The following is a 12,087-nucleotide window of genomic DNA, read 5'->3' as shown; positions in this document are numbered from 1 at the left end:
GAGTGCCTTACACTGAAAGATTGGGGAAAGACTCTACAATAAGCAGTTGTAACAACAGCCAAACAGATTTTGGGGAACAAACTGAATATGAGCCCAGATCACTTCCTCCTAGAGCAGTTTTTAGTCCTGCACTGCAGAAGAAAACTACAGCTCAGGCCGTTAGTGTTTGATATGTAGCATTCTGTCTGCTGCGCTGGGAGTGAGAGTGGGGGGACTCTAAAAGTATATAGCCTCCTACCACAGATCTCTGAACATCATCAAAGAGGCTGATCCTGGAGGTGCCATGATATCCTCATGGGTTTGTCCAGCTGAATTTTGCTCCAGTGGGACTGCGGCACAGGGTAACTGTGTTCATGTAGACCACCCATTGTACTGACCCACGTTAACTTGTCTTTGCAGCTGACTCCCATTATTTCAGACCCAGAATACCTCCTGGATCAACACATCCTGATCAGCATTAAGTCATCAGACAGTGATGAATCTTATGGTAAGTGCTTAGTTCTAAAGTTCTGGATGAGTCAAAATCTACTTAGATTTTGCCAAACCGCTGAAGGGAGTGGGAGAGAACAGAAGTAACTCTTACCGACTGAACATCCATGATGCTCTGACTTCTGATTTAGAACTCAGTACACACAAGAATAAATTGTGGGCAATAATTTTTGAGGTAAGGAATATGAACCTGAAACAACAGTCTGTGTGAGCTTTACCAGCCCCAAAAGAGCAATGGCTTAAAAAGAAAGTACGGGAATTAAATCAGGAGTCGGTCTGTTTAAATGAGTTTATTCAGAACATACAAATCCTGTTTGTATGGGTTTGGCTCATGTTTTCTTTACCAGTAATGGAAGCTCAGAACCCTGGAGTCACCTGCAGCTGTCTCCAGTGCCCAAATCCTTCACACATATGTGAAGTGAAATGAATGCCCCTGATTTCTCCAGAGACATTACACTCCTTACTGTGATCCAAAGCAGATTCTCTCCAGTAATCTCAGCCCTGTCAGCACAGTGATAGAAGATGACTGACAGCAGAAAAAGATTTCAGTGTTTTTTTTCTCAGTCCCAGGCTCGTTGTCTCCTTGTCTCTAGGGGAAGGCTGCATTGCCCTGCGAATAGAAGCAACAGAATCCTTAGTTCCTATCCATACTGTGCTGACACACCATGGTGAGAAAACAGGAGTCTTCCAAGGTGAAATCAAGTTACAAACATCACAAGGAAAACAGAGAGAGAAACTGTATGGTAAGGAAGGAGATTATCTCTGCAGTGCTCACCCCAGAGAATATCCATCTCAAAAGACATCTGTGAAGGAACTGAAAATTATCCTTGCAGTGCTTTTAGTCCCAAAGAGGCAAGAACTTTTGATGCTGACCGCAAGGAGATGTATCATTAGTTCTCAGGAGTATAGCTGTGCTCTTTCAGAAAGACACAGCAATTCGATTTGGGTTTTTCCTTTTTCACCATTCAAGTAAATTCAGCAGCCTGAGAGAGCCCCCTGTCTGTCACTAATACTGGTTTTATGGAATGGTGATGCCTTATTTCCATTTGTGGTGGCCATACGACAAGGTGCTGAAGCTCTCCCTGCTCCAGTCATCCTGGGAAACATCATCAAAGAGCATATGAGGTGCTCAAGTAGCAGTTGCTTAGCTACAAGATCACAAACCCTGCTTATTTTCACCTTGTCACCTGTTGTCCTCTTTCAGAGTACAAAAGCAGCCTCTTTACGTTTAGTATTATTCTCAATGGCAAAATGACCTGTATGTGGCTGTTTGGTGGATCATGACCTTTCCGTTTCTAGAAACACACTTTTTCCTATGTCAATGAAGATGATACATATTAGTGGCCACTTGAAAACAACAGCATCAACTGTTTAAAACTGTCATTCCGATAGCGAGAGAGATGCCTTAATACAAGCAGTAACACGGAAAACTTATGCAATCAGACTCTGAGGCTGCCAAAACACTTTTTAATGCCTTTTCTTTCCTTCAGATTTTGTCAAGATTGAACGTGATGAAATTGCTGGGCAGAAACCAAAGAATATCAGCAACTTAGAGCCTAGCAAAGACTGGGATCAGAGTCACAGGTAAAGGGCAAGTGTGTATGTCAGTTATGGAAAAGTAGTTGACTCAATAAAGGCAAAGCTGTGCTTGCTGTGGGAGCAGTATTAATAGGCATGGTGAGCACTGGGAAGCTGCTTTTGTGGCTCTCTGGTCAGGGCTGGTCAATGTTTCTGTGCCCAAAGCTTCACAAGCTGAGAATGCATTAGTCAGGCTGGGTTCCTGCACCCCACTTAAAAAGAGCCCTTTTATTTCCAACAGAAAGTCAAAATCTACTCATCTGGTGGCCAGAGAGGCAGCAGCCATTGCTCGCTACTGGGGGAGTGCTTCCTCTTCTACAGACAACCTGGGAAAGGAGGATACGTTACGGTAATCTGCTTTACCTCTGCCAGCTTGGGGTGGGAAGCTGTGCTCATGCTGCCTGCCTTTTCCTTTCCAAGAGTCATAGGAAAGGATCACAGTTTCATAGATGCATTTCTTCGCAGGCAACTTCCTGCCTTCTCCCTGCTTGTTTATATCAATACACCTCAAAAGACCTCTCCTGTTGTTCTGGCAGTTTATTCCTATGCTGTGCAATGCTGCCCAGTGCTGCTATTTATCTCTTGCTTGGGGCCATCCTGCTGCAGCTTCCAGCTGAACTGCTGTGCCCAGAAACCTGTATAAGCCTCTGAGTGCTCTCTGCAGCCTGGAAATGGAAGTGTCTGTGACAGCCACAGAAACTATTCGGGGCTGTTGCCTTGACCCAGCTGCTTCCTCTCCAGTGACCCGGGGGAGGGAGGCAGTAACAGGACTCCCACTTACTCTCTGATTCCAAAGCAAGAGTGGCCAAAAAAAGAAGTAGGTGGCATTGAATCTAAGCACTCTGTGGGCACTAACTCCTTTAGCTGACAGAGAGACAAAAGTAAATGTACTTGTGCATGTATGTTCCTAACAGTATTTCTTCTCTTCAGCAGCTCCACTCCCACAGACATCAGCAACCCCAACTACCTGGGGATGGCTGCTTTTTCTCAGCAGCCCTCTGCAACCAGCCAGCTTAAGCAGATACCTTCACCAGACCAGCCACCTGCTCTCTGGAGCTACGAGCAGCAGCCCAAAGACACTACCTCTGTAATGGGACAGAGTCAGTCATCCTCCACATCACCCTCCTTATCACCATTATCTCCAAAACCATCCCTCCAGCCTACAGTAAACAGGAGCATTTGTATTCGGAGCCAAGAGTACCTGTAAGTCTTCCAGGTTTGCACTGGGGATTAGTCCCCTCTCTCCTGTCATTCTGCACAGTCATTGTTTCATTATCTGCAGAGAGTTCAAGGTGCAGCATATTCTTTCAGACTTTCACCTCTAGAATTAGAGAAAGATTAAGTGAAGGTCACAAGCAGCACATCACATACTCAAAGAAAACTAGTATTGCTAGTTTTGTGAAAGGAAAACCCAAAATGTATGTGTAAGTTTCATTCTCTACCAAGAAAAGAGAAGGAAAAGACCACAGAGTTGGTAAAAAAGAAGAAAAGGGAGGCGTGGCACACATCTTCCCACTGTATGGGAAGGAGAGCTCCTTCACATGTCCTCTGTGAAGTACTTAAGCCAAATTTCTGTGTACACTACTACACGAATGTCCAGCTTGCTGTAGAAGTTAGCATCTATCACAAGTCTTGATGCAGCATTTCCATCCAGCAATTGAAAAGATCCCATCCCTGCCCAACCAAGTGATGAGGTTACTCCACCCTAGTGCTGTACACACTGTCCTTGTTCAGACCTCTTTTTCATAGTGACAGATGCTTTCTGTGTCTGGGCTAGAGTTCACTAGTAAATGGATGTGGCACTCCATAAGCCAGAACTTGCAGAACTCAGAGCTGCAAACACTGCCTCAATCTGTTATGTACCTGACAAGGCTTCATCATGCTCTCAGCTCTTCTCTCCTGCATGTATTGACTTCAGAAAATAACTTGAAGCAAGGAACACAACTCATCTGAAGACATCCAAAGAACATGTGCCACTCACACCTATTCTACCCTGTTCAGTGATATTATGGCTGATCTTTTAAGTATCATGGTGGTTCTCCAGATGAAAGCCTTGCCAAATCAGGTCAAGTCATATAAAACCCATTCAGACATGTCATTCCAGTCGGAGCCTCAATTCAAAGGCCTCAGCTGTGAATGCACAATGACTGTCTCACCCTACAGAATTATAGTTATTACTTATATATAGTGCATTTGGGTGCATTAAGGAGTCTTATCCTTTCCCCAGGAATACCATGCGGCATTGGTAGCGAGAGGAGACTGACCTAGTTGTAAAATGCTACAGTATGTTGTGAGCTCTGACTCAGTTAACTGTCCACACAGACATTTCAATCCTTTCTGACAAAGCTGAAGATTCCTCCTAGTATTTAAATTCAGATTTGTGTCTGTCACAGAGCCTTTAGAGCACTTGGCACAGTTTGGCTCAGTAGCTTATCTCTGTTTAAAGAGAAGCCAATTATCACTTTGACAAAGACTGTAGTCCAGCAGGGAGTTTATACAGTACCAGGCATATCTGGTCTCTGCTGTCATGTTAATAATGACTGAACAAACTAAAAACAATACACAATTCTGTTCTCTCCCCCAAATTTTATTGTTATCCTGCCTCCCCTCTGCACAGTCTGTTCAGTCTTATTATGCTCATTTCCTATTCACTCTCTGTTTAAATCAGTGTCTCTTGCCTGTTTTTTAGAAGTCTCTCTTTATACTGCTTTGATGACTCTAGGCCACCTGAACTGGGGAAAACCATAGCAGAACCTTCACTTCAGGAGGAGGGACAGCAAAAGCCAGAGATGTTTGAGAACCCACTGTATGGCTCTATGGGATGTAAGGGTAAGGTGGCACCAAAGAAAGAGCAGGACTATGCCAAGGCCTCACGAAAAGAGCAGCTACCACTGCCTGATCAGAGCTGTCATCTCACAAAGTCGCAGGAGCCTGAGAGCAGCAAGACCTGTGGCAAACAGCCATCACCACCTTTCCTGGTCCCCACACAGCGATTTCGGTCCTATACCTGCTCTGGCCAATCTGAAGAAAAGAATACAGGGGAAAAGACTCAAGGCAAACCGAAGATTACTGCACCGTTAGAAAACTCAGCACCACTCAAAAAGCTAGTCAAGCCATTGAGGTCTGAAGTCAGCCCAAGCACCCAGGGACAGCAGAACAAGCCACCCCTTCCCTCGAAGAGCCGGGCAGTGCTGGACATGCAGAATTCCAAGGGCCGAGACTATCGGGACAGTTCAGAGCTGCCACACTCTGGGAAGCATCGGACAGAAGAGGGACCAGTTGGCAGGACAACTACACCGGTGTGTTACCTGTGGCAGTGGGGCAGGGGAGGAGCTGGTGTCACAGAAGAATGTTACTAGAGTAGTACTGGCTTAATCACTGTGCCCTTGCTCTGTATTTCCTAACTAAGCTCAGAGCACTGTCCCACAAGCCTATAGGGCTCGCAGAACAGGGAGTGTCTTACAGCAGTATTGCTGCAGAAGATGTCATGTTGTGAAACCTTAGTTTTGCATGAAGTGTTAACTTCTCCTGGAGTGTTTAAACTTGAGGGCCAGAAGAGGTATGCAAATAGTCAGCTACTTTGTTACTGCTCCTTTGGTGCATACTGCATTGTGCCTGAGAATGTCCAAACTTGGCCTGACAGCACAAACCTACAGTATTGGCAAAGAGATGTGCTTTGCTATAAATAATAAAGAGATGATTAAAAGTAGTTATCTGTGGGAAGCACTTATCAGCTTAGAACAGCAGTGTCCAAAACCATTACTGAACCCCCTACAGAAATAATAACACATCTACTTCTCTGGGTGGTGGTTTTTACTTTGCTTTTTTTTGGGGGGTGGTGGTGTTATTTTTTTTTTGTTTTGTTTTGGCTTTGGGGTTTTTGTGGTGTTTTTTTTGGTTTTGTGGGGTTTTTTTTTGGGGGGGGGTTGGTTTGGGGTTTTTTTGTTTTGTTTTGGGAGGGTTGGTTGGGTTTTTTATTTTTTTCCCTTTTTCTTTTTTTCTTTCTTTTTCTTGTGCATCTTGTTTGTGGGGGGTTAAGGTTGTTTTTCTGTTGGCTTAGGGCTTTTTTTTCCCCCAGGACATCACGAGCTGGATGAGAAGAAGCAAGGGGGATATCTCAGTAAATGGGCTTGGGAGAAAACGAGATCCCACTTGAGCAAGCTGTAGGATTGTGGGGTTTTTTTCTTCTTCATCAGGACTTTGAGAATTGACACTAGACAAGCTAATGTCTTCTTTTGTCTCCGCAGTGAAAATGACACAGCAGATGGCACCCTAGGAGTAATCCTGATGGGAAGAAGGATGGAGATCGCTGCTTTGTTCACACTGATGTCCTCTAGTCTGGTTCTAAAAAGACTGGGGAGTTTTGGGTTTGAGGGTGTATCCCTCTCTATGATTATGAAAATGTTCTAACTGAGAAGTTTATCCTATGTTGCTCAGACCAAGAGGAGCTGGGACCACAATACCAAATGCAAGTTAGCCTTTTGTAGTGTCACTCTGGTACTTCTGTTAAGAGGCAGGTGATTCAGTACATGCATTAGTAAATGTTCTGAAAGAGGAAGGTACGGTCAAAGGCCCAAGAGACAGAAGGGGTGTATTTAAAGAGCTTCCTTTCTATAAAAGCAAAATTTTTATTTTGTGTTACAGAATCCCTATTGAAGAGTGATACGTAAAAGAAAGCATTTTGAAAGCGGTACAGCTCCAAAAGCATGTCCTGTCCGTGGAGCAAGGAGTTAGGGGAGGGTGGGAAAACAGATACCCATGAATGTCACACACTGCCAATGGAGCCAGCTTTGCCTCTAGCATTAGCTCCCAGGCTGCATTCATGCATGATTCATGCAGAGTGTGAGGGCTGGCCGTTGGCACTGTGGCTCTTTCTCTTTCTAGCAGGTAGTGCTTTTGTACGCCTAACAAACAAAGGGAGCTATCAGAACTACATGCAGGAATGGGAGAATAGGCAGGACCCGTAGGCAGTCTAGGAGCATAGCTGCCTGAAGGGATGGACAACAGTCATTCCAGCCTGTCTTACAGCAAGCACTCTGCTTTTGAAGGACACTGGCCAGCTGGTTTTGTAGCATTCTTAATAGATTAATGCTGACCTTACTGTACACTTATGTGCATTGACTGAGAATGAATAATGTTAACATACTTGTAATATCTGTTATATTCATGTTAAGTATTAATGCCATGGTTACAATGAGGCTATGCCTGTTTGTGACCCAATCGTTGCTATTGTTTCTATGTTGATTACTTAAAAAATAATAAAATATTCATCTTTCTGATCATTCTTCATGGAAAATTCAGAACTGCCTGCCATGATTCAGCTTCAGTTGGGTGCTACACTCAGTGACTATAGTCCCTGTCCAGAAGAAAACACCAAAGGCTCCAAGAAGTGCAGGAAAGATGCAGCTGAGAACATATTTGTGTGTGTGTGTGCACAGACTCTTCGTGGATAGAGCTGGTTTAAAGATTCTAGCACTCGTTAGCAGGTACAGTTACAGTTGTATGAGTGTAGCAAATGTACAGTGATTTTACTGGAGCAGAAGAGGCCAAGCATAGGCTTGTGAGAATGGGTGGAAAAGAGGGTTTTAAAAAGAGAGTTTTTTCTGCCATGCAGGTTGGAGTTTCAAGGCACCATTGCTAAAACACCTGGTGCTCCACCTAGAAGTCAGTAAGACAGGCCATGAATTTACATTCCTCTTTCTTTATTCAACAGAGTCCTCTCTGTGTAATCCTCATCATTCAATAGCTGTGGAATTTCCCTCAACCTGGGGAGTGTTTAACTTTTCCTGATTGCAGAAGAATTCATACAGCCACAAAGTAAAACCTTCTCGGAGCAGGTGAACTTTCTGCCTGACATGGGGAGTGAGATCTCCGTACTAGTTCTGTGTTCTTGTACATTCAGAGATGGAAATGTGACAAGATTTCTACAAAACGTTTTAACTTCTCAACGATGAGACAGGCTCAGATTTTCTGTGTTTATCCACTGACTTCATAAGCTGTAGAAAAGAAAGTGTATTTCCCAGAGTTTGCAAAATAAAAGTTTGATATATAGCAAGGATAGCTTCTTGCAAAAATATCCTCCTATTTGGGAATACTGCTTAAATTTGGCACAGATTTGCAGATGAGCAGAGTTTGAGAACACCAGATTTACTAAGACATAATATAGCATCCAGGTACTTGATCTGGCCTGTCCTTTAGAAAGGTGTATTGCTGGGGGAAGGAGAGAAGCTCTCTGCCAAGTTCCCAGCAGTAAAGGAATGCATTACTGTTCCCATGCTAAAATTGCATTACCTACTAGCTTGAGAGTTGGGTAAAAGTTATCACTTGTGGCTCCAAAGAGAGCCTAAGGTAGTCTTTGTAACAGGAATGATGGCAAATGCCACCAGAAAACATGCAAAAGAAGGTTCTGTAATTTTGGAGCCTCTCAGAAAAGAGTTCTCAGGTGAGCAGCTCAGACACAGAGTGGTAGAGATGGGCTGGTGCAAAAAAAGAAGGGGGACACTGCACAAAACTTGTCTTTATGGTAAGACTAGCTGTACCTTGAGATGGTAGAGTTGGTAACACCAACTGTGGGAGCTTCCCAGACGTGAATATTTGAACAACTGAATTTAACAAGTCTTGGGCTTATGTTTGTTTTGTTTCATGTTTGCTTTCTGTCATAATGCTTTTAACATGATATCTAATGCTTCTACTCCCTTGTGTCCTGAACCAGATGAAACCTGGACTGAACACAAGCTGCTTCTTTCCCTTACGACCCTGGATTTATGAATCTCTTGCCAAACCAGGCACATTATTCTGCAAGCTCTTTTATTGTCCAGTTAAGTTGGTACAGGCAGTACAAGGAGAAAACATGAAGTGAAGGGTCTGAATTGTCCAAAAGCTTACCGATTTCTCCCAGATGTAATACCTGTCTGCAACCTTCCGGTGTCCTTTAAGTTCTTAAAATAGCTGCAGTCTTAGTGTACTTATTTCAATGGAGACCCAGCTGTCAGAAATGCTTTAAGCTCCCAGTTACAGGATGTAATGTGTACAACACAGCAACTTTTTAAAATCCTGTTTCCTGCCTGCACCTGATGCATCTAACACAAAGCCTCCGCGTCCTCTCAGCTGTGAAACTACCACAGGGCGCTGTTAAATCTCTTCCTAAAATGTTGTAGTGGGCTACATGTTTCCTTCCTGTTGAAGGTAGGGTCTCTCAGAAAATGGCTCAAGGAGGGAAAATAGAAGGGAAAAAAAAACCAAATGAAGATGAGTTAGTCCCTCCAAAGTAGCAAGGGGATCATTTTGATGTTGGTTAAAAATTACAGAGCTTAGGCCTTCAGTCTGCTGGGGCCAAGCACTCTTTTTCTGCACAGCTTAAAACCAAGCATGTAGTCACTATCCTTCCATTTGTTTTTTAAACTAATGTTTATCCCGAAGTTTTTACATTTTTCTGTTTTCCTTGTCATAATACAATTAAATTAGGGATGTACTGTCCTTTATTGATGAAGGGATGTATTGTCCAAAATTAATTGATTCCACACACACCCTGACAATGCTCCCAATTTTTATGATGAAGGCTCAGTTATTTGTGTATGATTAAACTGTGGGTGTTAGGACTAACTAAGTGACCAAAGTGACCCAGGGCAATTCCCAGAGATCTCCTAACCAATGACTCCAGATGGCAATAGACTGATTGGAAATGCACAATGTCCAAATACTGATTGATTTTCCTAATCCCTGCCTGAGAGAGATACACGCTTTTCCCTCTGGTACATTTGCTGAAGAGACTCCATCCCTACTCTCATTTGTTATATCCCTTGGTGATAACATACATCAGAAATGCAGCTAGAGGACAGTGCGTCAGGGAAGTTTAGGTGATGGTGAAGGCTTCTCTTGATCTGCAGTTGTAATTGACAGTTTGGTGCCATAAGATATGTCAGCTGCATCTGTGTGGTGCTTGTTTTGTGGAGGCTGAAGTATTTAATGAAGGAGTTGATGACTTTCCCTATTTTCTGTGCACTGCTGAAGCAAGAGCCCAGTACAACTGGAACCGTCTCATAACTGCTCACATCTGCCACCCAAGTGCCTATGGAGGGGGCTCATTATGCAAGTGATACAGAATCCAAATAGTCATTTCAACATGCCAAATTTCCCTAGTGTAGAAAAGGTGTTAGCTGTAGGGGTACAAGATGTTCTTTTTATATATATATATATATATATAAGCAAACATCAGTTTATTATTCACATGAATATGAAAAAGATCTCCTTTCTAATTCCACAGAGTGCATGTGGTGTTGTTTCAAATGTGTCTCTTAATAAGAAATATTTTAAGATTGCATTTGTGTCAAAACTTGTGAAGTCTTTCAGAAGCTCTTTCACAGCTGAATCCCAGGTTGACTGAAGAGATTTCTTTTCACCTACTGTAATTTGCTCTATTTTTTTCTGATGCATCACCAAATTTCCCTGAACTTCTATTCTCAGTTCACTACCATTATCCTGTTTTATTAATTTTATTTGCAGATCATCTTTGTACTTGCTCCTAAGTCTGCTAAACAAAAGGTGCATTAGACATGCAGAGATTAATTCAGCTCAGCAGAACCATCCGCTGGTTCATAATGTCATGTGTATGAATCCAGTCTTTATTGAAACCATGGTTTATTTCTGTCCCAGTTCTGCTTTACTTTTATTTCAGCTTCTAGAGAAGGATAAAAGTTTTGTCCAAAAAGACTCAGTTCCTGCAAACAGAAGGGCTTTAGTTTTATCATTTTAGATCAAAAATGACTGACATTCTTCTATAGCATTCAGAAAACTGTAATCAAAACTATTCTCAAAACCCCTGTATTGCAGGAGGCCTCAGGAATACTAGCTGTGAGCATTTGCTGAGATCTGGGGGTTGGACTTGAGGATCTCCGGAGGCACATCTGGCCTCAACTATTCTATGCTTCTGTGTTTCTATTTAAATGAAGCTGTTTTGTGGCAGGGATGGTAATCTGCTACACATTATGGTTATTACTAACATTTTATTGCATTTTACAGGGTCTGGTCTAGATTACATAAATTAATCTCTGATTACATTATATCATAACTAACAGAGATAAAGATGGCACACAAGAGTAATAAATGTTTGGCTCAGAAAAGAACTACTCAATCGGAAAGGATGAAGGAGACCGGGTCCAGCAACAAGCATGTAGGTTGCAGTAAAGCAACCAGTGAAGTAGAGACTGTGGAATGAGAGAGAATCCAGCAGAAAGGAGGTGGGTAAAAGCCATCTCTAATAGGAACGGGTCAAGCCAGAGAAGGGAAGAAGTAACAGCAAAGAAATTGGAAAAGAAACAAGAGACCTTTGTAACAGAAAGGATGATGAGTTAGCATGGAAATTATGTCTGCTCGGTACTTCACAGCAATTTGCATCTTCACAATTACAGCTTGTAAGCACAAAGAAAACGACAAGATGTGGGAAATGTTCCCTCTTTTCAAATGTATACTCCAAGATCCAAAACAAAGCCTAATTTGAAAATGGAGCTTTGAATTTAATTTAATTTAGCCTTGTGAAAGGACACTGGTGATCGGCATCTTCCCATAAAATGAGTATTTCCAGTTCTGTCGTAGCTCAAGCCACTGGATTTGGGTCAGAAAGCAGTGTTGACCAGAACATGGCCATCTCAGCACAGAATTTCTGAGAAATGAGGCTTGAAGGGACCCATGTAACCCACTCCCTACACCAGCAAAGTAAACTACAAAATTCTTCATGGGGAAATGTTTCTACTGGCCTTACACACCTCCAGTGGGGGGGTTTCTCATATTCCTCAAGTGTTTCAGAGCTTCACTACCCTTACCAACCCTTCCTTGTCTCTAGTAGGCATTTCTGATGGACTTAAGCACTATTTAAACTAAATCTTGTCCCCCATGAACAAGCGGATCAGGTTATTGTCTTCATTTTCCGACACACCGTATTTACATACTGCTGTCATGTTTCCCATCAGCTTCCTCCTCTTTAAACAATTCCAACTGCCCAAATCTTCCCTCTGGGCTGCTCCT

At 42.8% G+C, this 12,087-nt stretch overlaps 1 protein-coding gene across 1 annotated transcript in view; it reads left to right on the top strand.

The window, feature by feature from the left end:
• The window catches only part of INPP5D (inositol polyphosphate-5-phosphatase, 145kDa), a gene marked incomplete at its 5' end in the record, with an annotated part of 25,831 nt that extends 20,405 nt beyond the window's left edge, over positions 1–5,426 (top strand). The window contains 6 exons of the mRNA XM_010016206.1: positions 400–487; positions 1,083–1,232; positions 1,980–2,073; positions 2,309–2,416; positions 2,998–3,270; positions 4,790–5,426. Coding sequence (XP_010014508.1) covers positions 400–487; positions 1,083–1,232; positions 1,980–2,073; positions 2,309–2,416; positions 2,998–3,270; positions 4,790–5,426 — 1,350 coding nt within the window. The remainder of the gene's footprint in view (positions 1–399; positions 488–1,082; positions 1,233–1,979; positions 2,074–2,308; positions 2,417–2,997; positions 3,271–4,789) is intronic.
• Between the last annotated feature and the right edge of the window lie 6,661 nt (positions 5,427–12,087).

Source organism: Nestor notabilis, unplaced genomic scaffold (genome assembly GCF_000696875.1).
Source record: "Nestor notabilis isolate BGI_N333 unplaced genomic scaffold, ASM69687v1 scaffold35346, whole genome shotgun sequence".
Taxonomy (NCBI): domain Eukaryota; kingdom Metazoa; phylum Chordata; class Aves; order Psittaciformes; family Psittacidae; genus Nestor; species Nestor notabilis.
Note: the sequence above shows the minus strand (reverse complement) of the source record. Positions and strands in the feature narration are given on the sequence as shown.